General features: G+C 52.8%; 1 protein-coding gene and 1 pseudogene across 1 annotated transcript in view; both read left to right on the top strand.

Annotated features, from left to right (window-relative positions):
• Nucleotides 1-4,817: 4,817 nt before the first annotated feature.
• On the top strand, nt 4,818-16,811 carry LOC132570223 (uncharacterized protein K02A2.6-like; annotated as a pseudogene).
• Nucleotides 16,812-18,805: 1,994 nt separating this feature from the next.
• Nucleotides 18,806-24,789, top strand: part of NDST2 (N-deacetylase and N-sulfotransferase 2) — a 33,772-nt gene continuing 27,788 nt past the window's right edge. The window contains exon 1 of the mRNA XM_060236659.1: nt 18,806-19,873. Coding sequence (XP_060092642.1) covers nt 18,881-19,873 — 993 coding nt within the window. The 5' untranslated portion in view covers nt 18,806-18,880. The remainder of the gene's footprint in view (nt 19,874-24,789) is intronic.

The following is a 24,789-nucleotide window of genomic DNA, read 5'->3' as shown; positions in this document are numbered from 1 at the left end:
GGTGTGCAGCTCTGGTGACCCCATCTCCAAAAGGACATGGCAGGGCTGGGGAAAGTACAGAAGGGGGAAACCAAGAAGACGAGGGGGCTGGAGCCCCTTCCCGGTGAGGGAGGGCTAAAGAGTCTGGGGCTTTTTCATTTAGAAAAGAGACAACTGGGGGGGGGGGGGAGGCTGAGAGACGTTTATAAAACTTTGGAGAGAGTTGACAAAAGGGATTTTTTTTCTCCCTCTCCCAGAAGACTAGAACTCAAGAGCATCCAATGAAGCTGAAGGTTAGGAGGGTCAGGATGGACAAACGAAAATAGTTCTCTACACAGAGAGTGATAAAAATGTGGAATTGAGAGGATGCAGTGCTGGCCACAGGCACAAAGGGCTTTAGAACGGCTTTGGACAGATTCAGTCAGTGGTTGCCAGTGGTCTGTCAGCGGCTACCAGCCATGGTGTCTTAGGGGAACCTCCACATTCAGAGGCACTAATCCTTTGAATCCCAGAGTGAAGAGGCAACATGTGGGGAAGGCCTTGACCTCTCTGCCCTGTTGTTGGCTCTCCAGAGGAACTGGCTGGCCACTGTGTGAGACAGGAGGCTGGACTAGATGGACCCTCCCTGGTCTGACCCAGCAGGGCTCTTCTGATGTTCCTCTCAAGGGAAGGCCTCGGCCTCTCTGCCCTGTTGTTGGCTCTCCAGAGGAACTGGCTGGCCACTGTGTGAGACAGGAGGCTGGACTAGATGGACCCTCCCTGGTCTGACCCAGCAGGGCTCTTCTGATGTTCCTCTCAAGGGAAGGCCTCGGCCTCTCTGCCCTGTTGTTGGCTCTCCAGAGGAACTGGCTGGCCACTATGTGAGACAGGAGGCTGGACTAGATGGATCCTCACTGGTCTGATCCAGCAGGGCTCTTCTGACATTTATATGAAGGCCTCGGCCTCTCTGCCCTGTTGTTGGCCCTCCAGAGAACTGGCTGGCCACTGTGTGAGACAGGAGGATGGACTAGATGGACCCTCACTGGTCTGACCCAGCAGGGCTCTTCTGAGGTTCTTCCCAGGGGAAGGCCTCAGCCTCTCTGCCCTGTTGTTGGCTCTCCAGAGGAACTGGCTGGCCACTGTGTGAGAGAGGAGGCTGCACAAGATGGGCTACCAGTCTGATCCAGCAGAAGATGGACTACCAGTATGATGTTCTTAAAACCTCCCTTTGTTTGTTCAGTGGGCAACAAATAGCCTGCGAATTGTGTCCACGGCTACCCTGTATTAACAGACTATCTGTGCCACAGTAAATGCGTTAGTTGATTCTCACAGGGAATTGGGCTGTGTTTCTGGCACAAGCTACCTGTTTGCTGTATTCCATGGCATTCAGAGCCTTCAACACCCCTCCTCCCTTCTTTTCTTCCTGCCTTCTCTCTGGAGTGTCGCTGCTGCTGCTGCTGCATTTGGCTGTCTAGTAAATGAACATGTTCTTTACTGTGAAGAATTTGTGAGCTGCTAACCCAAAGTGGAGCCCTGAGTCCTCCGGGGACTGCTGCTCTCAGGACCTCCCCCCCCCCCGCCCGGGTGTTGCTCGTTTATTCACTTCCTACCTTGATGCCTGCATTCATTCATTCATTCATTCATTCATTCATTCATTCATTCATTCGTTGTTTTAAATTAATGTATAATTTAAATGTTGTTTTAAATCACCTTATATTGTATATTGTATAATTTTATTGAACTGTTGTTAGCCGCCCTGAGCCTGCCTAGGCGGGGAGGGCGGGATATAAATAAAATATATTATTATTATATTATATTATTATTATTATTCATTCATTCATTCATATCCCACCTTTTCCCACAATGGAGAGAGACCCCCGAAGGCTGGAAGGCCATAATGCACCCCTCTTCTGTTTCTGCATAACAACAACTCTGTGAGGTGGGTTAGGCTGGGCGAATGTCACCCAGCAAGTTTCCATAGTAGGAGATGTGTGAATTCAAACAAAGTAAATTGTGGGACTGGAATGATTTATAAGACAAAGTTCTGAGCCCGTTTAGCAGGCTTCAGATTCAGCAGGAGCTCACAGGAGCATAGCTCCTGAACCTTTCTCTTCCTCCCCACCTACCTTGTCCATTGAATAGCAGGTGCAGCTGCATAACAATCCCTGGATTAGGAGAGTGGGCAGCCAGCCAGCCACCCTTTGTGTGGCTTTGCTACACCCGCAGCAGCCCTCATTAAACCCTGGAAAAGCCTGCAGCACCCTTTCTCCACTTCTTTAATGTGATTTGGGGCAGCAGGTGGCTTGCTGGCCTTTTGATTAGGGGGGCAGCCCAGGTGAGCAAGCTGGATCTCTAGCCAGCCCAAGCAGGCCTCGCTTGCCTGGGGCTCTCCTTTCTTGCATTGGGTTGCTTTTGGCTGGGGGCGCCGCAGCATATGCTAATGAGTTATGCTAATATGCCACTTATTTTTCTACAAAATGACCCCTGCCATTTAGAATTCTGGTTGAGGATCAGAGGTGATCAGTAGAATCAGACATTGCATGTGTGGATTGGTGCCATAGAACATGGGGACAAGGGACAAAGAAGGGACAGACATGACCTGCACAGACCACCCCAGTTCACGAACCTTTAGCAGACTGACTAACTAGCAGCCTGTGCCTTTTCAACCCTCTTTCTTCCCGGAACTCCACAATTTCTCAAAAAGAGGAATTAAAACTGTTTCTTAAAATAGAGGAAATGATTTAGGGGTCTGCGCTGGGTGTTTGCAGTTTGCAGATGGCAGTGCAACCTTTGTTACATTCCGCAACCAGGCTGTGTATTGATTCCAAGTCAGACCGCAGGTGCTTTTCTCTGGAACAAGGTCTAGGGAGAAGGGGCAGGTTAGCAGAACTGTGCTCTGTTGCAGCGTTTGTTGTCTTGTTAAACCCAACCTGAAGCAGGTGACGTTTATGTAAATAACTCCACCTCGTCCCACAAGCTTCCTTGTGATTCAGGCACAGAAATGGGAGTGCTGGCGGGGGGGGGGGAGTGTTGTGCTTCTGCCCCACAGCCATCTTGGGCCTTCCTGAGCTGGGGAGGGGGGACTTTGGGGGTGGGGGATTGTTGTCGTCACTAGTTGCTTCCTACTTCTCTGCTTATAAAGACAAGGGGTTGAGGCGGGGGTGGGGGCATGTGGGCATGTCAAGGAATCGTTTCTGTCAGCCTGTGAGCAGAACGCTGCTGCTGCTTGCACATTTTGATTGGTTTTGCGTAATGAGAAGATCACTCACCCCCCTTTTTGTTTTGTCCTCGGGTGATGCAAAGTGCGTCTTCGGAGCTCCGTGGCCTCTTGGTGCCCTGCGAGGGCCCTGCGTGCATGACTCCATCTGCGCCTCCTTCCTCTGCCATCTGGCCCTCTGAAGTTCCACTTCGCCTCCCCAGCCCACTTCCATTGTGCTTGTCTCTTTCAGCTCCTGCTGTTAGCAATGCCTTGCATTGTCTTAGAGTCATGCCTCCCCCTCCCCTCCGCCCCCAGATACACAGGAGCCCAACAAGTCAGTGGTCCGGTGTGTAGAGAGAGCTGTGGTTCTTCTTTGAATGTGCAAAACATTTCCTCCCTCCCCTTTCAGTGGGCTGGGCTGGGGATTCCTCGTGTTGTCAGGAGGGTTGTGGAGCTGTGAGTCCAAAGAGTCCTCAGAGTTTCAGCGGGGGGGGGGGGTAGGTGGGGAGGCAGCCAGTGCATTCTGCCTTGAGGAGGCCAGGCGTGTGAGCTGAAAGAGGGCTCAGAGCAGTTCATTACCTAATACTCCCTCTGGGAAGCAACAGGCTCACAGCAGAGCGAGCCAGCAAGCGGGGGCTGAGAATTGTTCTCTGCATGCAGCCAGCACAGGAGTGGGGATCGTGATGAATGAGGCCATCTTTAATGCAAGAGCTTCCTCAAGGGTTTTTGGGAAGGCTGCCTTGGGTGCCTCTCAGGCCTGCGTTTTGCCTTCCCCGTGGAGGGCAGAGATGGTGTGACGGCAGCATGTGTAAGAAGGAAAAAGAAATGGCCGGTTCTTCCTGCTTTGTGTTCCGTCATGCAAAGGCGACTGGTGAAGTTGCCTCCCTCTTCCTGCCCCCCCTTCTCCAGTTGTAGTTTTCCAGGTGCAAAGTGAGAGGAGGGCAAGTCTAGCAGTGCCAAGCCAGGATCCTGGCACATGGCTGCATGCTGCTGCTGGTGCTCCAGGAGGGCAGTGCCCAGCTGTTTCTGTGAAGGTTTGGCCAGGCCAGGCTGGCACCAGTGCCGTGGGGCAGGGCTCTTCCAGTGACTCAGCCAGGCTCCCTCTGGAGAAATGATGCCTCCTCTGCTCCAAGTGGGCGGCGCCCTTGCCCCTCCCCCAGATTCCCAGGGTCTGCCAGAAACACCTGGCTCCTGACAAGGTCTGCCTGGCGCGTTTGACGCTTCGGAATTCTTTCGTAATTGACCCCCCTTTCCTTTGCGGAAAGAATGTGAAGTGTAATGTATGGCGTTCGCAGAACGCAACCATTTCATAATAACGCAACAGCAAAATAGCGTTAGTCCGCCCAGCAGCGGAGGCAACGGAGAACATCCAGGTGCCTCTGCGCGGAGCGCCGCCACCCGCCAATCACAGCTAGTGGCGGGAAATATGGCTGGCCTACATTGGACTGGCCAGCAGGAAGAATAGTTCCGGTGCTGTATATATGCGGGGCCCGGCCCGCGTGTTTCCTCTCTTCCATCTTGTTTTGTACCATGTAATAAAATACGTTGCCCTACTCTCGTCTCCGCAACTGGTACATTACAGTGGCGACGAAGGTGGGATTCTAGCCTCATCGGCTACTACGGAGATCTAGGGCAACCGCGGGTCGCGACCGCCGCTGCCATGGCAACCCAGCGCGGAACCACCAGCTACATCGAGACCTTCGACCCCGCAAATCCAGAGGGCTGGGAATCCTACGCGGAACGGGTTGAGTTCTACCTCAGGGCCAACAAGGTCACTGACGCTAGCATGAAGAGGGACGTTCTCCTGAGCGTCTGCGGCCCGGCCACGTTCGAGATCGCCAAGGGTCTCTCGGCTCCCGACCGCCTAACGGAGAAGTCCTACGAGGACATCATCAGGCTCCTCACCGGCCATTTCTCGCCCCAGCCTTCACGGGTGGCCCGCAGGTTCCTGTTCCACAGAAGGGACCAGGCTGCAGGAGAATCGGCCGCTGACTACTTGGCGGCCCTCCGCAAAATCGCCGGGAACTGCAACTTCCCCCAGCTGGAAGACACCCTGGCCGACCGATTCACGTGGGGCCTCCGCGACGAGAGGCTCCAGCAGAAGCTCTTCGCCAAAGAAGAGCTCACCCTCCAGAGCGCCTTCAGTGAGGCTGTGGCGTTCGAGAGGACCACCCGGACCTTCCCCAGGGCCAAGACCGAGACCGCCCACCACGAGGAGCTGGAACCCGAGCACCAGGATGAGGGAGAAGCCTTCCAGATGCGCCGCTCCACAGGACCAACCACCCGAGCTCCACAGCGCCCCCGAGCCAGCGAAGGCCGAATCAGCGCACCAACGAAAGGACTAAATGCGCCAGCTGCGGCGACCCCCACGACCGACGGGACTGCCAGTACCGGACCTGGGACTGCAGGAGCTGTGGGAAGACCGGCCACATAGCGCGGGCTTGCCGAGCCAAGTCCTACCGCCCGCGGCCAACCGCGCACCACGAGGCTGCCAAGTCCCACTCCACGGCCTCCACCACACTCCAGGTACTGCACTTGCCCCTTACCACCCCCAACAAGATCAAGATGGCGGTCCTCATAGAAGGAGCCCCCTGCCTCATGGAAGTGGACTCAGGCTCCTCCATTTCCATAATCGCGGAGGAGACCCTGAGAAAGCTATGCCCCAGCCAGGGGGTGCAGCTGCGACCGGCAAATTTTATCTTGCGGGACTTCCAGAAAAACCCGGTTCAGATCGCGGGGTGGGCACGGGTGCACGTGGAGCGAGGGTCCTTCAGGGGCCCGCTAGACATCCTGGTGGTCAAGCGACCGCTTACCACCCTGTTGGGTCTTGCATGGTTTGGCCCCTTGGGAATCCGCATTGAGGTGGCACAAACGACCACAGCAGGAGGGTTCGGGGAGGTGTGCAGAGAGTTCCCAGACGTATTTGACGGGTTGCTGGGTAGTTACAAGGGCCCGGCCATCTCCCTACCACTCGACCCAACGGTCAGACCGATCCGGCTCAAGGCAAGGAGGGTCCCCTTTGCCCTGAAGCCTAAAATCGAGGAGGAGTTGGACCGCTTAGTAGCACAGGGGGTCCTGGAGCCGGTTGACTATGCCATGTGGGAGACCCCCATAGTGACTCCGGTCAAACCCAATGGGGAGGTGCGGATATGTGCTGACTATAAGTGCACAATCAACAAAGCGCTCCAGGATAACCCATACCCAGTGCCGGTAGTCAGCCACGTTCTGGCCGCCTTTGCGGGGTCAAAGATTTTCGGGAAGTTGGACTTGGCACAAGCCTACCAGCAGCTTCCGGTGGATGCCAAAACGGCTGAGGCACAGACGATTGTCACCCACAGGGGGGCGTTCAGGGTGAACAGGCTACAGTTTGGGGTCAGCGTAGCTCCGGGGATCTTCCAGAGTATAATGGATGCTCTCCTCAAAGGGATTCCCGGAGTCCAGCCGTTTTTCGACGACGTTTTGATCGCCGCCTTGGACCCTGAGGAGTTCAGCAACCGCCTCAGGGAAGTGCTCCGCCGTTTCCAAGCTGCTGGCCTAAGAGTAAAGAGGGAAAAGTGCTTGCTGGGGGTGCCACGGGTGGAGTTCCTGGGATTCGCCGTGGACACGGAGGGAATCCACCCGACCGAGGAGAAAACCAGGGCCATCGTCCAAGCCCCAGCCCCCACGTGTAAAGCGGAGCTACAGAGCTTCTTGGGGGTTCTCAATTTTTACCACACATTCATACCCCACAAGGCGGCCATTGCCGAGCCCCTACACCGGTTACTGGACAAAAAAGCTCCATGGGTGTGGGGGAAGAGGCAAGCCGCCGCTTTCCAGGCAGTGAAAGACGTTCTGGTCTCAAACGCGGTGCTGCACCACTTCGACGAGCGCCTCCCGGTCATCCTGGCATGCGATGCATCGCCGTACGGGGTGGGCGCAGTCCTGGGACACCAACTACCGGACGGCCGGGAGGTACCGGTCACTTACTATTCGCGCACACTGACATCGGCGGAGCGTAATTACGCTCAAATCGACAAGGAAGCCCTTGCCATTGTAGCGGGGGTCCACAAATTTAATGATTATTTGTATGGGCGCTGGTTCACAATAGCGACCGACCATAAGCCGCTTTTGGGTCTGCTGGCCCCCGACCGCCAAACTCCACAAATCCTGTACCAAAGGGTGTTGAGGTGGAACCAATTCCTCAACTCATACACCTACACCTTGGTACACAGGGCGGGTAAGGCGATGGGCCACGCGGACGCTCTCAGCCGCTTGCCGCTTCCAGACACGGGCCCCGATCCTGCCCCAGCACACCTGGTCATGTCAGTCGAGTCACTCCCAGACCAGCCCCTCCACGCGGCAGAGGTGGCCAAGGCCACAGGGAAAAACAGAACTCTGGCAAGGGTGCTCGACTGGGTGGTGAGGGGGTGGCCAGAAGGGGACATGGGGGAAGAGTTCAAGCCCTACAAAATGAGATGGGAGGAACTTGCAGCCCACAAGGGGTGCCTGCTATGGGGGAGCCGGGTGGTGGTCCCCCCCCTCTACAGAAACGGGTCCTGGAATCACTCCACGAAACACACCCCGGCATAGTGAAAATGAAGGCCCTAGCCAGGAGCTATGTGTGGTGGCCGGGAATGGACGGGGAGATAGAAAAATGGGTCCAACGGTGCAGCACGTGCCAGGAGTCGCGGCCGGACCCACCCAGCGCCCCGGCTACACGGTGGGAGACGACAAGGAAACCTTGGTCCCGGCTCCACATAGACTTCGCGGGGCCATTCCAGGGGCAGATCTTTATAATCATTGTAGACGCATACACAAAATGGTTAGAGGTCATCCCCATGGGGTCCACCTCTTCCGCAGCGGCAATTAGAGCACTACGCAGGGTCCTGTGCACCCACGGCATCCCGGACACCGTGGTCTCGGACAACGGGGCAGCATTCACCTCGGGGGAATTCTAGGCGTTCCTCCAAAGGTACCTCATAAGACACATCAGGTCGGCCCCCTTCCACCCGGCCACTAACGGCCAGGCTGAGCGGATGGTTCGTACAACAAAAGAGGCCCTGGGCAGAATAGTGCAGGGCAACTGGGACCACAGACTAGCCGCGTTCCTCTTCGACAACCGGGTCATCCCGAACCCAGTCACCGGGGTCAGCCCAGCCGAGCTCCTCATGGGACGCAAGCTCACCACAAGGCTGGACCGACTGCACCCCGACCGAGCCTCCGACGTGCGAGGATCCCCGGAGGTCAGAGACGCGGCTAGGGGGTTCTTCGCGGGGGACCCAGTGTTCGCCCGCAACTACGCTTCGGGACCAGAGTGGGTAGCCGGGCGGGTACTACGGGTCGTGGGGTCCCGCCACTACGAGGTATCCACCGAGGGGGGCCAGATCCTACGCCGGCACATCGACCAGATGCGCCGCCGGACCCTACCAGAGGTACCCATGGAAACGAGGGGAGTGGCGGGGTCCGAGGAGCCACCAACAAACCCTGCACCAACACCAAGCCCACACCCACAAGCAGAGGGGAACCAGCCCCCAGAAACAGACCCGCAGCCCACCGACGCTCAGGCCCCCGGAGGGACCCCAGAAACCGAAGCCGGCCCGGCACTGCAAGCAACCCCAAGGCGTTCAACACGGGAGCGCCGACCTCCCGCCTACCTCCAGGATTATGTCACGAACTAAGGGGGGAGGAGTGTAATGTATGGTGTTCGCAGAACGCAACCATTTCATAATAACGCAACAGCAAAATAGCGTTAGTCCGCCCAGCAGCGGAGGCAACGGAGAACATCCAGGTGCCTAATTGGGGAAAGTCATTAGGGTGTCAAGGCTGTGCTTAGAACCCAGGATCCTACCTTTTAGATTAGCCGCTTTAATATAAATAAAAGCTTTGAGTTTTGAACAAAGTGAACAGCCATTATACTCCCCCCCTCCCCCTCCCTGTCCCAATTCTCTTTCTGCCTCGTCTTTCTCTCTGTTTGCAAGAAGGAAAGATCGAGTTTTCTGTACTGAGGAGGAGCTGTTCTTTCAGATGGCTTCCTTCTGGAGCCCTCAAATGCTTCCTTCCCCATCACACATTCACGGGATGAGACTGATCTTGTGTGGTTCGTTAAGAACAAGCCAGTAAAGGGATCACCAGCATGGACTGATGGACTCTCAAACTGATTCCCCACTAGCCTTATGCTGCTCTCGTGCTCCTGTTCTCCACCAGGGTTTCCTTCTGATTTCACACTCTCTGCCCTGGGGCTGCAACTAGCTTCGCCTTTTTCACACGGAAAACAGAAACTGTTCTTTAGAGGATCTTGTTTGCTGTGTGAAAAAGATGAAGCTAGTTGCAGCCCCAGGTGAAATCTGATAGTGTGGAATCCAACAGAAGCCCCGCAGGGAAGAGGAGTCTGAGAGCGAGGTAAATCGGTCTCAGACTCAGAATCTGTCTCACAGTGCAACAGAGAGGGGGAACTAAAATGAGAAGAGGGCGTTGCTATGTTCCATGGGTATTAAATGACCGATAACTTTGTCAAAATGACCGTACAGTGCAGCTAGGTATCTTTTCTCATACCACTGAGGAACGTCGCTTCTTTGCCACTGTTCAGGATATAAAACAAGTCTTCTTTTCATGCTGAATGCCGCGCGCTCAGGTGAAGAGTCAGAGGGGAGAGACGCTCTGGCCTCACCCCAATCCATGTAAAAATGACATCATTTCACAATACGATGGACTGGAGAGAGGAGGTGAAAGCAGTACTTCAGAAGCAGGCTTAAGTAATGGAGGATGCCACTGATTGTTCATCAGGCTTCAGTGACTCAGTTTTTCTGAAAAACCAAAAAGCCAAAGCTCTGCTAGTTTTGCTTGGGTGGATATCTCTTGCCCTTCCTTTCTTCATGGACTCTTGCTGTTTTTCTGCATTCCATACCTCTGGCGCTGGTCCCTTGGCTCTGCTAACACATGTACTGCCTGGGGCTGGTCTTCAGCACCTTCGGAGACTGCAACGTTTGCAAATGAGCAGCCAAGGTTGTCTTTGAAGAGCTGACAAGGTTCTTCTTACAGGGCCTACTTTGAGCTCCAGGAGGATTGGCTCCATCAGGGTGTGTGGCCTAGTATGCAAAGGAGTTCCTGCTACAAAAAAAGCCCTTCCGTTAGTTTTACCCACCATAGAGCACTTCTCATTCTCTCCCTGTTCAATGCCATCTGTATCTTCACTGGAACCTTCGGAGTAGAAGATGTGATGGATTCTGAATGGCTTTTAGCAGCCTCTTGCTTCCCATACCGACAGTGGCTCCTGTCTTCTCTGCCGCTCTTCTTGGCATTCCCGCAGTGCTTTCCTCTTCAGCAGGGCTTTCCTGAAGTGGCTGAGAGGATGTTGCAGGATGCTGCTTTGGGAAGTTGCCCAAACTCACAGCCCCTGGAAGTGGAGCGGCACAGAATTCTTCTGCCTTCTTTTGCTGTCCATGCCTGTGACTTTTAAGAGCGGGCAGCTATGACTGGCTTTCTTTCCTGCCCTGCTAAGAAGCAGGTCCAGTGAGCATCCTTGAACCTTTGAGCACTTTCCCATTTTATTCCTGTGCTTCTTGGGAGCTCAGCAGGAAGTGTGGTTGTCCCTTGACAGCCTCCACCCCCCACCCCCACCCCAGACAAAAATGCTGTGGGGCAGGAAGACAAGGGATAGGCTGGCAGGAGAAATGACATCCAAATAAACAGTTCCAGTAGCAAAAAGAAGATTTGGATTTATATCCCACCCTATACTCTGAATCTCAGAGTCTCAGAGTGGTCACAATCTCCTCTACCTTCCCCCCCACCCCAACAACAAACACCCTGTGAGGTAGGTGGGGCTGAGAGGGCTCTCACAGCAGCTGCCCTTTCAAGGACAACTCCTGCGAGAGCTCTGGCTGACCCAAGTCCATTCCAGCAGCTGCAAGTGGAGGAGTGGGGAATTAAACCCGGTTCTCCCAGATAAGAGTCCGCACTTAACCACTTCACCGAACTGGCTCTCTACAGCTATGCCCAATGTGATCTTTCCTTTAATCCGATCTCCAGAGTGGCATGATAATCTCAGGAGGCGTGCAGTAATAGCCTTGGCAGGAACGTTTTGCACAGGATATTTATTTGCTTGCTAACCTCCAGACTGCCAGGGGGGGGGGGGGGCGGGCTGCCCTTGGGAATGCTTTGGAAACGGCAGGTGATGCAGAATGCAGCTGCCAGGCTGTTGACCGGCCCATTTGGAGGCAGCTGCACTGGTTGCTGGTTTGTTTCCTGGGTAGGCTGCAGGTGCTGCTGATAACCTTTAAGGCCCTGAACAGTCTTGGCCTGGCACCCCCTGTGCTGCTTGCGCTCATCATCCTCACACCATTTTTTGGTATTGATCCCACCAGGGTGAGGGCTTTTTCCATCATAGCCCAGTCCTGGTGGAGTGCTTGATCACAGGAGACACGTGTGTGCCCTGTGGGGCCCATCAGAGTTTTGCAGAGCATGCAAGACACCATTGACTAATCCTTTTCTTTTTAGTGGAACCTGCCAGATGTTGTCTCAATGGGGTATTTCTAGGTACTCAGATTTTTAACTGTTAATCTGTTTTAATTGATGAACCTTATGGTTTAGTCACATGTTTTTTTAAACTGTTGTGAGCCATTCCGAGCCATGCACTGCAGGAGACGGGTGGGATAGGCATTGAATGAATGAATGAATGAATGATGTCCCTTTCTCTCCAGTGGAGACTCAAAGCGACTTACATCTCTCTCCTCTGTTTTATCCTCACAACAACCCTGTGAGGTAGGCTAGGCTGAGAGGGTCAGTCACCCTGCCAGCTTCCAGGAAACAAGCTGGGATTTGAACCCAGGTGCCCCTGCTCCTAGTCCAACACTCTTAACCACGGCCCCACCTCAGACCAGTGCCCAGCGACAAACAGTGGTTAATCTGGGATTGTTCTCCCTGGAGGAAAGCAGATCTGGGAGAACCAAGTTCCTGTTGAAGCAGCCGTCTTGCAGGATGGATACTAGAGGTGCCCCCTCCAGGGTCTGCAGAGAGCAGAGCTCGTTCCCCTCTGGCAGCTGGGGGGGGGCCTTCTGTGGCCCACAGGTGTTGCCCCCATATCTCCAGGAATCTCCCAGGCCAGAGGTGGCAACTCTGCATAGTACTCAAGGTGTCTCTTGTTCCGGTCTCGTGTGGAGGATGATTGAGGACTGCCTGCCCAAACTGTAGCTTGCCCCTGGGTATTTCCTTAAAGATGTCTGTATTAGGCAGCTGCAAGATTAAATCCATAGCTGAAGGCATCTTGGTTAAAACTTAAAAACTCTTCTGTCTCGTAAACAGGGTTTTCTTAGATTTATTGTGGAGAACATACCCCTTGCTAAATCTAATCTGGCCACATTTTAGAGAAATCTGATAAATGATGGCTGAATTATTGCTCCGTTTGCATTGGAAGCCTGAGGTTTCCCTTTTTCTGACCACTATTTTGTCTGCATAGATAGAGCATAAACTGTTCTTGCAGTTTACATTGGTCAAAAGTTGAAGTATTTTGCAGGGGTCTTAGAATCATAGAGTTGGAAGGGACCTCCAGGGTCATCTAGTCCAACCCCCTGCACAATGCAGGAAACTCACAAATACCTCCCCCTAAATTCAGAGGATCTTCATTGCTGTCAGATGGCCATCTAGCCTCTGTTTAAAAACCTCCAAGGAAGAAGAGCCCGCCACCTCCCGAGGAAGCCTGTTCCACTGAGGAATCGCTCTAACGGTCAGGAAGTTCTTCCTAATGTTGAGCCGGAAACTCTTTTAATTTCAACCCACTGGCTCTGGTCCTACCTTCTGGGGCCACAGAAAACAATTCCACAGCATCCTCTATATGACAGCCCTTCAAGTACTTGAAGATGGTGATCATATCACCTCTCAGCCACCTCCTCTCCAGGCTAAACATCCCCAGCTCCTTCAACCTTTCCTCATAGGACTTGGTCTCCAGACCCCTCACCATCTTCGTCACCCTCCTCTGGACCCATTCCAGCTTGTCTATATCCTTCTTAACATGTGGTGCCCAAAACTGAACATGAGACTCCAGGTGAGGTGTTACCAGACCAGAGTAAAGCAATACCATCACATCACGTGATCTGGATACTATACTTCTGTTGATACAGCCCAGAATTGTATTTGCCTTTTTAGCCACCACAGTCTTCCTTTCACTGGTTTGATGGAAATGTGCTGGACCCGTCTGATGTTAACGAGGCTTTGACATCCCCATTTTCAATGAAAGTGACATGAGTGGGCAGATTATGCCCCCTGATGGCCAGATTCAGGCCCAGTGGTTGGAGTTGGCTTCCCAAAAGAGAAACAGTCGTTAAGTGGCTGAGCAGGCTGTTGTGGCAGTAGAGTCCAGCAGGTGAGCAAAGGGGCTGCAGAACAGTGCGGGGGAGGGTGTTGGAGAGAGAGAGTGTGGAGGGGCCCTGGTGTGACTCAGTGGCAGAGCATCTGCTTGACACAGAACGTCCCAAGTCAGACCTTGGCATGTCCAGTTCAAAGGAGCAGGCAGTAGATGACCCTGGAGAGCGGCTGCAGACAAGACTGGCCCCGATGGACCAAGGTGGGGGGTCCAATTCCTGTGAGAATGGCGCCAGACAGTCACGTTGTGTTTTGGGGTGTTATGTGAATAAGAAAGGAGTAAGAAAGGCAGGAGGAAGTTGTGCCATGTGCCTCTGCAGACAGGTCCCTCCTCGAGGGTCAGAATTGTCAACACGGACTGGCAGCTGCTCTGCAGGGTCTCAGACTGAGAAGTCTCCCATTGCCTTTGAACTGGAGAAGCTACCAGGAAATGAACCCAAGACCTTCTGCAGGCCAAGCAGAGGCTCTGTGACTGAGCCATAGTGCTGGGATTGTGTGCCTGAGAGATGGGGGAGGGAGGAAGAAACAGGGCTCTGTGCGTGTGTGTGTGTGAGAGAGAGAGCAGTGCTGTATAGTGTGAGGGAGTGGCTATGCATGTGTGTTGCTTGACGGAATGATGTTGTGGGCTTTAGCTGGAAGAGGTTATTGTTAGCAGCTGACAGGAGGGAGGAGTTTTGAGTCCATCAGCACCAAATCGGCTGAAGGGATGCCTTCCTGCTTGTGTGTGCATTTCTAGTCGTGCCCTTCTGTCTAAATAGAGTTAATTGCACCGCTCAAAGCACTCTGGCCATGGAAGAAGAGTCCTGCTTAGTCACCAGGACCACCGGGGCTCCCAAACGCCAGCGCTGACCCAAGAAGGGAAGGGGAAGCAGAGACATCACCAAGATTTCCTCTACCCGCAAGCTGACAAAGGACGGCCTAGATGCAGAGGACTGCAATGCTCAGGGCAACTTAATCAAAGTTGTGAGGCTGCTCTGGCTTCCGTCTCCCTTAGTAGCACACGGTGTGTGGCGGGGAGAAGCTAGCTGCCCTCTTAGTTGACATTTGGTTCTGCAGTTTGACTAAATGTTGGTACCTGAGGTGAGGGGGAAGCAGTGGCTCAGGGGTGAACCTCACCATGTCCATGCAGAAGGTCCCAGTTTCCACCTTCAGCATCTCCAGCTCTGTTGGAATGGCCTTGGGTCAGCCATGGCTCTGGCAGGACTTGTCCTTGAAAGGGCAGCTGCTGTGAGAGCCCTCTCAGCCCCACCCACCTCACAGGGTGTCTGTGTGGGGGAGGAAGATAAAGGAGATTGGAAGCCACTCTGAGTCTCTTGATTCAGAGAGAAGGGTGGGGTATAAATCTGCAATTTTTCTTCACAAGGAGAAGACAGGGAGCTCCAAGGGGCCCCTGCTATGTATGCAGTGATGTTGTGTGTTTGTCTTCTGGGAATGCTGTTCCTGCCAGCACCAGATCCTTCAGGAGCACTGGAGCACCTGGGTGGTCTCCTGAGATGCCCACAGCAGTCATCACGCACCTAAGCCCGGAATCTCACGTTTAAAAGACAAATGGGCACTCAAGTTCTCAGAAGGCAAGGCTATTTGCTTCTCCTCATCTCTGGTGCACAAAACTGGCATTGTGAGGTGGAAGCCTGTCTGTTTCTGTGGCACACAAACTGCATGCGCCACAAGTAATCATGGAACTATCACAATTTGGGAGCAAGACTCCCTCTAACCTGTGGAGTCTTGTGAGCAAAAATTCACTTTGTGTGCCTAGGGCATGAAAGTTGTGAGCTGCTGCATAGATTAGTTAGCTCTGGGGCACTCCTTCCTGAGCTAAGACAAAAAGGTGTGAGCTGGAGACAAAAAACTGTGAGCTAGCTCACACAAACTCAGCTTAGAGGGAACACTATTTTGGAGGCTCTGGGCGTTTTCGCACTGACCTTTTACTGGCGCGACCACCCTCCTCACGCCGGCGGATCTGCAGGGATTTCGCACCAGAAGCGCCGGCGCAGCCAAAAGAGCCGGCTACTTCCGTCGCGAAACCCGCTCAAACGTTTTCCTGCTTCTTGGCGGTTTCCGTTTGAGCTGGTTTCGCGACAGAAGTTGCCGGCTCTTTTGGCTGCGCCGGCGCTTCTGGTGCGAAATCCCTGCAGATCCGCCGGCGTGAGGAGGGTGGTCGCGCCAGTAAAAGGTCAGTGCGAAATCAGCCTCTGTTTGCTTATCCAGCCATGTCCCTGCAGTCACCAAACCCCCTGAACCAGGTCCCTTCCGTCTCAGCCTCTCATTCGCTTTGGCAACCCCCTAGAGAAGCCGGCTTTCCCCATCCACAGCATTCGGGACATGTCAGGTCCTCTGGGTGTGGCCTGCAGTTCCATTTCTTGGATGCTTACGAGGGAGCTTTTGGAACAGAAAGCTGCCCAGGCTCAGCACTTTGAGCAAATGGATTTCTACGAGAGATCTTTCTCTCAGTCATGATGTCATCTGCTGACACAGTCCCAAGAGGGCCCTTTGACACCTGGGCCTTGCTCAAGAGATCGGCACTGGCAGGGTCTGCAGCAGCAGGGTTTGGAGGCACACCTTGAGGGGGTGCCCATGTGGCTTGTCAGGCTCATGTCGCCATAATGAGCTAGCACGTGTGAAGGGGGTTTCCAAGTGGTTCTGTGGACACAGACAGACCTGTCGCAGCTGGCCATTCAGCCGAGCATTCAACATGGTGGTTCTAGCAAAGAAACACAGAACCAGAAGGGACCTCAAGGGTCATCTAGTCCAACCCCCCGTGTACAATGCAGGAGATTCACAGCTACCTCCCCCCCCCCCCCACAGCCCCACTGACTCCTCCTGTCTGCCAGAAGAAGGCAAAAAACTCTAGATCCTGGGGTCAGTGTGGCCGGGAGGAAAATTCTTAACTGACCCCGAAGGGGCAATTGGCATTCCCCTGGGCATAGAAGAAAGGTGTCCTGCTCGCGACCTGCCTAAATTCAAAGTGAGTCACAGAATCAGCATAGCTTCTGCTTAAAAACCCGCCTCTTCCTGAGGAAGCCCCTTCCAGTGATGAACTGCTCTGTCAGTTCTGCCTCTTGTTTCGCTGAAAACTCCCTCAATCTCTTTCAAAGCGCTGGTTCTGGTCTGACCTTCCAGAAAGCGCACAGCAGGCGACTGGCCCAGCTGCTGACAGAGGAGAGGCCTCCTTCCCCTCTGGCTGAGCGGGGGAGGCAAAATCAGCCCACAGGTGAGTTGCTTTTGAGGGGGACATGGCCCAGAAGCCCCTTCATACCCCAGAGGGGGGCAGTGCTTTGAGCAGCCCGGCTTTACACTTGTTTCTCTGGTAGTGTTAGCCTGAAGACAGTGCCTGGGTGCTTTCTGCCTCATCCCACCTGCCACGTTCAAGCTGCTTCAGGTGTCTGCAGCCCCCGTGGTTCTCTTTCGATTGAGTCTCGGTGAAGGAACGTAATGTAAAGAAAGAGTTACTATAAGTAATGTAAATAAATAAAGGAAACAAGGAAGGAACCCAGTTTCCCTGCTTGAGGGATTCTGTGGCAAATGAGGTGGGTGGAGGTGGCCTCTTGAAAACCAGCCTTGCAGATAAGAGTGCAGAACAGTCCGCATTCCCCTTGTGGGGGGGCCTGTCAGTCTAGCTGTGCTTCTGTCGTTGCTGGCCCTTTCCCAGCCTGGTTGCCTGCAACTGGTTTCTGCTCTGCTCTGTTCACAAGTCAGTTTAAAATGATTACTCTACCGCCTGCCCGCCCCCCCCCCCGAGTGGTGGTTTGAGGACTGGGGGCTGGCCCCACGTCCAGCACAGGGCTGCTTGGTTGGAGGTCATTGCCATGCCTACCTGCCATCTCTGCTAAGATTACGCTGTGCTTGGATTTTTGCAAATCTAAACATTGCCCCTGAGCATTTCCTGAGCTCTTTCATGGCCTTTCCTTGTGCACATTGTCTGCCAACTCTTTGAAACAAAAGGAACAACAAAAATAAACCCTACAAAATATCTGAATAACCTCAAGGAGGGAGTTAATCTCCTAATAGGCATTCCTCATGGGGTGTCTTCAGAGACCCTTTCACCTGTGCTTCAGTGGGATAGATTAGATCAGGGTGGGCAAACCTGCATAATGCAAGAGCCAGACAGAATAAATGTCAGGTGGTTGGGAGACGCAAGACTTGAACTTCAGATGCTTGAGAGCCGGAAGGGAGGAAGGCATGGAGCAGAGGTCCATCAGTGGCTATTAGCCACAGTGTGTGTGTATGTATAAAATTTTTTGCCACTGTGTGACACAGAGTGTTGGACTGGATGGGCCATTGGCCTGATCCAACATGGCTTCTCTTATGTTCTTATGAGGTAGAGGTGGAAAGAAAACAATTTTAACTTTAAATGCATTTTTCAAGCCACTAGTTGGCTTGGCTTGGAGAAGTGATTTAAAGAGAGAACTGCCTTCTCCAAGCCAGCCAGCAGGGCAGTGGGGGCTTTGAGAGCCACACAATCTGTGTGGAAGGGCCATGTGTGGCTCCCAAGCTGCAATTTGGCCAGCCCTGGAGGGAAAGAAGGACAGAAATCTGAGCCGTTTTCCTTAAGTCTTGACAAGGGGCATGAAGTCCTGCAGAGAGACTCTGAGCAGTGCAATTCCACAGGGCCTTCATTCTCCTGTGCTGATCCTTAACTGGAGCAGGAAATGTCAGCATGTTGGCATTGTGGGTCCAAGAGCCTTCCTACAACTGCAGGTGGTTCTGTTGGGCCTTCACTCACAGCACAATACCATTTTTCCTGGGACCAAAAGGAACTGCAGATGAGTGTGGGGAAAGCAGTACTTCTCAGAGCCGAGGAGCTGTTGCTCGGCCTTGCCTAAGTGAAGCATGTTCTCCTGCCCGTAGCCAGTGATCACTCTGCTCCCCTGCGCATGGCAAAGGCAGGAGTGGCACCCACCTGCCCCCCTTGGCTGAAGTGCATTCTGCCCTTAATGAGTCCTGTCTTTCTTTCTTTCTTTGATTGCAGGTTGCCAGTCGAGGGAGGCCACCATGTGACTGGGAAGCCCCTTTGCTGAAGCAGCCAGCCCTGTGGACTGTGGGGGGGCCCTGCCTCCTCCCCTCCCCTCCCCGGATTCACTTCTGAAGCCAGGAAGCCCCGAGCGGCAGCAGCACATGCGCCCCCTCCTCCCAGGGGCCACTCTCCCAAGCCAGAGGGGAAGCGGAGGAGGAAGGCCCTGGGCCCAGGAGCCATGGGACTGAAGGCCATGGTGACTTGAGATCAATGGCCAGCCACTGGGCTCCCTGCTCCTGTAGCCGCTTGCTCCCGCCTGGCCCCTCTCTGCAGCTGCCCTTTCCTTTCTCTGAGTGGCCCCCAGTCCTCCCTGTGGTGGCGCCGGAGGCAGCTTGGTGGGCGCCAAGCGTGAGGAGGGGTGAGCCACCCGCCTCACCATGATTCAGCTGTGGAAGGTCATCCGACACGTGCGACAGCTGGAGCTCCACAGACTGATCCTGCTGCTGATTGCTTTCAGCCTGGTCTCCATGTGCTTCCTGGCTTACTATGTCACCAACAGCCCCAAGATCAAGGAGCCGCCTCCCCTGCCCTTCAGCGACTGCAGCAACCAGCACCGGGCCCTCCTGCAGCCCCAGGCCAGCTGGAGACTGACCAAGTCTGTGGACAACTCCCGCACGGACCCCGTGGTGCTGGTCTTCGTGGAGAGCATTTACTCCCAGCTGGGGCAGGAGATCGTGGCCATCTTGGAATCCAGCCGCTTCAAGTACCGGACAGAGATTGCCCCCGGGAAGGGGGACATGCCCACTCTGACGGACAAGGACCACGGCCGCTACGCTCTCATCATCTACGAGAACATTCTGAAGTATGTGAACCTGGATACCTGGAACAGGGACCTCTTGGACAAATACTGCGTGGAATACGGAGTCGGGATCATCGGCTTTTTCAAGGCGAATGAAAACAGCCTGCTGAGCGCTCAGCTGAAGGGCTTCCCCCTCTTCCTACATTCCAACCTGGGGCTGCGGGACTATCACATCAACCCCAGCGCCCCACTGCTGTACGTCACCCAGGCGAACGAGGTGGAGCAAGGCCCGTTGCCTGGGGACGACTGGACGGTGTTCCAGTCCAACCACACCACCTATGAGCCTGTCCTGATGGCCAGCACCAAGTCCTCCGAGTCCATCCCTCATCTGGCCGCCCACCGAGCCCTGCATGCCACCGTGGTGCAAGACCTGGGGCTTCACGACGGCATTCAGCGGGTCCTCTTTGGGAACAACCTCAACTTCTGGCTGCACAAGCTCATCTTCGTGGACGCCATCGCTTACCTGACTGGCAAGCGGCTCTGCCTGACCCTGGATCGTTACGTCCTGGTGGACATTGACGACATCTTTGTGGGCAAAGAGGGCACGCGCATGAAAGTGTCCGATGTGGAGGTAAAGCTGGGTGGGGGGTGGGGCTGGGGGAATAAAGACATGCATGCTCAACACATCACACTCATACCTATCCCATTTTTCCAACCTGAGCTGAGCCTGGAGTGGGGTTTTTTGGGGGGTGGGGGGGTTGCTGTCAACTTATGGTGACCCCCAAGGATTCTCAAGGCAGGAGGCATGCAGAGGTGGTTTGCCATTGCCTGCCTCTGTGCAGCAACTCTGATATTTGGTGAGTTATAAGAACTTAAGAGAAGCCATGTTGGATCAGGCCAGTGGCCCTTCCAGTCCAACACTCTGTGTCACACAGGGGCCAAAAAACCCAGGTGCCATCAGGAGGTCCACCAGTGGGGCCAGGACACTAGAAGCCCTCCCACTGTGCCCCCCCCCCCAAGCACCAAGAATACAAAACATCAGTTGCCCCAGACAGAGAGTTCCAACAATATGCTGTGGCTAATAGCCACTGATGGACCTCTGCTCCATATGCTTATCCAATCCCCTCTGGAAGCCGGCTGTGCTTGCAGCTGCCACCACCTCCTATGGCAATGAATTCCAAGTGTTAATCACACTTTGAGTGAAGAAGGACTTCCTTTTATCAGTTCTTACACAACTGCTTAGCAATTTCATTGAATGTCCACAAGTTCTTGTATTGTGAGAAAAGGAGAAAAGGAGCTCTTTCTCTGCCTTCTCCATCCCCTGCATAACCTTGTCTCCCATCCAAGTAGCAGCCAGGGCTTCTGAGGTCTGACAAGGTCAGGCTAGTGTGGCAGTCCAGGTCAGAGCTGAGCCATCGTGACAAAAGCCACTGCCATGGGGTCAGTTTGGGATTTGGTCCTAAGTAATGCCCAAGACCTGGTGAGAGATGTAAAAATGATCGTGCCGCTTGGGAGCAGTGACCATAACGTTATTAATTTCACCATTTGCATAAATAGGGAGTTGCCCCAAAAGACCAGCACAACCACGTTTAACTTTAAAAGGAGTTAATTCTCTGAGATTAGGAGGCATGTGAAGAGGAAACTGAAAGGAAAGGTAAATATAGTCAAAACCCTTGGGGAAGCTTGGAGGCTATTTAGAACTACAGTCCTAGAAGCTCAGATAAAATATATACCACAAGATTGGAAAGACACAAACAAGTATAAGAAAAAGCCTGCATGGTTAACAAGCAAAGTAATGGAAGCTGTAAAAGGTAAGAAGGACTCCTTTAAGCGGTGGAAAGCTAGCCCAAGTGAAGTTAATAAAAGGGAACACAGGCTGTGGTAAATCAAATGCAAGACTGTGATCAGGCAGGCAAAAGGGGACTATGAGGAGCATATTGCAAAAAACATAAAGACCAACAATGAAAAATTTCTTCAAATATATTAGAAGTAGGAAACCAGCCAGGGAGGTAGTGGGGTAAAAGGATTACTGAAGGAGGATAGGGAAATGGCTGAGAAGCTGAATGCATCTTTTGCATCCGTCTTCACTGTGGAAGATGAGAAGTGTTTGCCTGCTCCAGAACCACTAATATTGGAAGGGGTGTTGAAAGACCTGAGTCAGATTGAGGTGATGAGAGAGGAAGTCCTTCAACTGATAGACAAATTAAAAACTAATAAGTCACCGGGTCCGGATGGCATACATCCGAGAGTTCTGAAAGAACTCAAAGTTGAACTTGTGGATCTTCTGACAAAAATATGTAATCTTTCATTGAAATCTGCCTCCGTTCCTGAGGACTGGAAGGTAGCAAATGTCACCCCCATCTTTAAAAAGGGTTCCAGAGGAGACCCGGGAAATTACAGGCCAGTCAGTCTGACTTCAATACCGGGAAAGTTGGTAGAAACCATTATCAAGGACAGAATGAGTAGGCACATTGATGAACACGAGTTATTGAGGAAGACTCAGCATGGGTTCTGTAAGGGAAGATCTTGCCTCACTAACCTGTTAGAGTTCTTTGAGGGGGTGAACAAACATGTGGACAAAGGGGACCCAATAGATGTTGTTTACCTTGACTTCCAGAAAGCGTTTGATAAAGTTCCTCATCAAAGGCTCCTTAGTAAGCTCGAGAGTCATGCAGTAAAAGGACAGGTCCTCTTGTGCATCAAAAACTGGCTGAGTAATAGGAAGTAGAGAGTGAGTATAAATGGGCAGTCTTCACAGTGGAAGACGGTAAGCAGTGGGGTGCTGCAGGGCTCAGTACTGGGTCCCATGCTCTTTAACTTGTTCATTAAAGATTTGGAGTTGAGAGTAAGCAGTGAAGTGGCCAAGTTTGTAGATGACACTAAATTGTTCAGGGTGGTGAGAACCAGAGAGGATTGTGAGGAACTCCAAAGGGATCTGTTGAGGCTGGGTGAGTGGGCGTCAACATGGCAGATGAGGTTCAGTGTGGCCAAGTGCAAAGTAATGCACATTGAGGCCAAAATTCCTAGCTATAAATACAAGTTGGTGTGGTGTGAACTGGCAGAGACTGACCAAGAGAGAGATCTTGGGGTCGTGGTAGATAACTCACTGAAAATGTCAAGACAGTGTGCGCTTGCAATAAAAAAGGCCAACACCATGCTGGGAATTATTAGGAAGGGAATTGAAAACAAATCAGCCAATATCATAATGCCCCTGTATAAACCGATGGTGTGGTCTCATTTGGAGTACTGTGTGCAATTCTGGTCACCGCACCTCAAAAAGGATATTATAGCATTGGAAAAAGTGCAGAAAAGGGCAACTAGAATGATTAAAGGGCTGGAACACTTCCCCTATGAAGAAGGGTTAAAACGCTTCGGGCTCTTTAGCTTGGAGAAATGTCGACTGCGGGGTGACATGATAGAGGTTTACAAGATTATGCATTGGATAGAGAAGGTAGAGAAAGAAGTCCTTTTCTCCCTTTCTCACAATACGAGAACTTGTGGGCATTCAATGAAATTGCTGAGCTGTCGGGTTAGAAAGGATAAAAGGAAGTACTTCTTCACTCAAAGGGTGATTAACACGTGGAATTCATTGCCACAGGAGGTGGCGGCGGCTACAAGCATAGCCAGCTTCAAGAGGGGATTGGATAAGCATCTGGAGCAGAGGTCCATCAGTGGCTCTTAGCTACAGCCTATTGTTGGAACTCTCTGTCTGGGGCAAGTGCTGCTCTGTATTCTTGGGCGGGGGTGGGGGCGCAGCCCCACTGATGGACCCCTTGTTGGCACTTGGCTTTTTTGGCCACTGTGTGACACAGAGTGTTGGACTGGATGAGCCATTGGCCTGACCCAGCATGGCTTCTCTGAAGTTCTTATGATTAGAAACATGGCAGGCATGAGAAGGCTGAAATGCCCTCCACTGCCAGTTGGGTCCAGATTTGGGGCCCTCATGCCATCCTGCACAGCCTGTCTGTGTGTTGTCTGGTGAGCGGCACCTTCAGGCTTGCCTAGAGAGAAGAGACCAGACTTCTGCAGGGACTGCAAAAACAAGCCCCAATCACATCATGCTAAACATTTCATGGAGGGTGTGAGCTGAGTGAAATAGAGGAATAATCTGGCATCAGTAAAACAGAATTTCAGGCAAAGCAGACAAAACTCTGATTTACCCATTTAGAAAAGGCGATCTGATTGCAGGGCCAGGAGAGGTTAACGAGTTCTCGTATTTGTGAAAATTGAACAACGTCGAGGGTTTGTTGTTGAGGAAGGAGGGGGAGTTTCCCGGTGGCAAAACAAGCTGTGAGCTTTCTGATCCTGAACGTGAACCTGAAGAGATTCTGAGGGCTTGGTCCAACACGGAGAGAGCTACAAATCTTAATGCCTCTCTGTTTCTTTGCCTCCTGGAACTGCTTCACTGTTGGGGGAAATTGTTTTGGCAAAAGCATCCTTGTGTGTCGGCCAGCAAATTGAGTGAACTTTGCAAATTATGTAAATACGTTGATTATGCATGCCTCAGTTGCTCGCGCACATTAGTTTTGCAGGGCTTTGGAATCTCTTGTGAGGAATTCTGGGGCAGGGAACTGGAAAGAGACTTGGGCTTCTGAGAAAGCTGCAGGGGTGGGAGGTGGAGGGAATGTGGGGAAGAAACAGCCAGGAACAGTCCCTGGAAAACCAGCACCCTTCCCCCTCCCCATCTGAGAAACCTCCCTCCCTCTTCTCAGATCTCCTTTCTCTGCAGCAGCAGCCCTCTAAGGCTGGGGTTTGCCGCGGCCTTCCAAAGTGTTTGGGATCACATTTTATGTGCCACATGAAGGACATTTTGTCACTTGGGCCTTTCTGATATTTGGTTGATGATTGGTGGTCAAAGAAAATTAACTAAAGTGGTATTTCTCTAGTGTATAGTTAAAAAGCTTTGGATTTTTATATGAAAGGTAGTGCTCTATTTCCTTCCTTCCTTCCTTCCTTCCTTCCTTCCTTCCTTCCTTCCTTCCTTCCTTCCTTCCTTCCTTCCTTCCTTCCTTCCTTCCTTCCTTCCTTCCTTCCTTCCTTCCTTCCTTCCTTCCGCTTCCTGCAAATTCTTCTTGCAGAGTATTCCTGTCAAAGGGACTGCTGTGCTTTCTTAATCACGTTTAGCAATTCTGTGCTGCCACCTTCCTTTCCACTGCAATCCCATCCTCTTCAGGACTGTAAAGCGATAACCCCAAGTCTTTCCAAAAGTACTGAAAAAGCAGGCAGATTAAAAACACTTCTCTCTCCACTTGAAAGCCTGGCTTTCATTTTGTTGAGCTCATGTATCACTTGGAGAGCAACTCAGAACAAGGGAGAGGAGCAGAGCAAAGGGGCGTGTTCTGTGCACGCTTCTTGGCGGGGGCTTCCAGCCGGTCCTGCATGGGGCGTCTTTGACAGAAAAGGAAAGCTGCAGACGGCAGGTGGAGGTCCTTCACATGGCATCCAAAGCTTTGCTCTACCAAGAGGGACTGTGGCTCAGAGGCATGCCAAAAGTCCCAGCTTCAGTCCCCAGCTGCATCTCCAGTTAAAAGGACCAGGCAGGAGGGG

Source organism: Heteronotia binoei, chromosome 4, assembly GCF_032191835.1.
Source record: "Heteronotia binoei isolate CCM8104 ecotype False Entrance Well chromosome 4, APGP_CSIRO_Hbin_v1, whole genome shotgun sequence".
Taxonomy (NCBI): Eukaryota; Metazoa; Chordata; class Lepidosauria; order Squamata; family Gekkonidae; genus Heteronotia; species Heteronotia binoei.
Note: the sequence above shows the minus strand (reverse complement) of the source record. Positions and strands in the feature narration are given on the sequence as shown.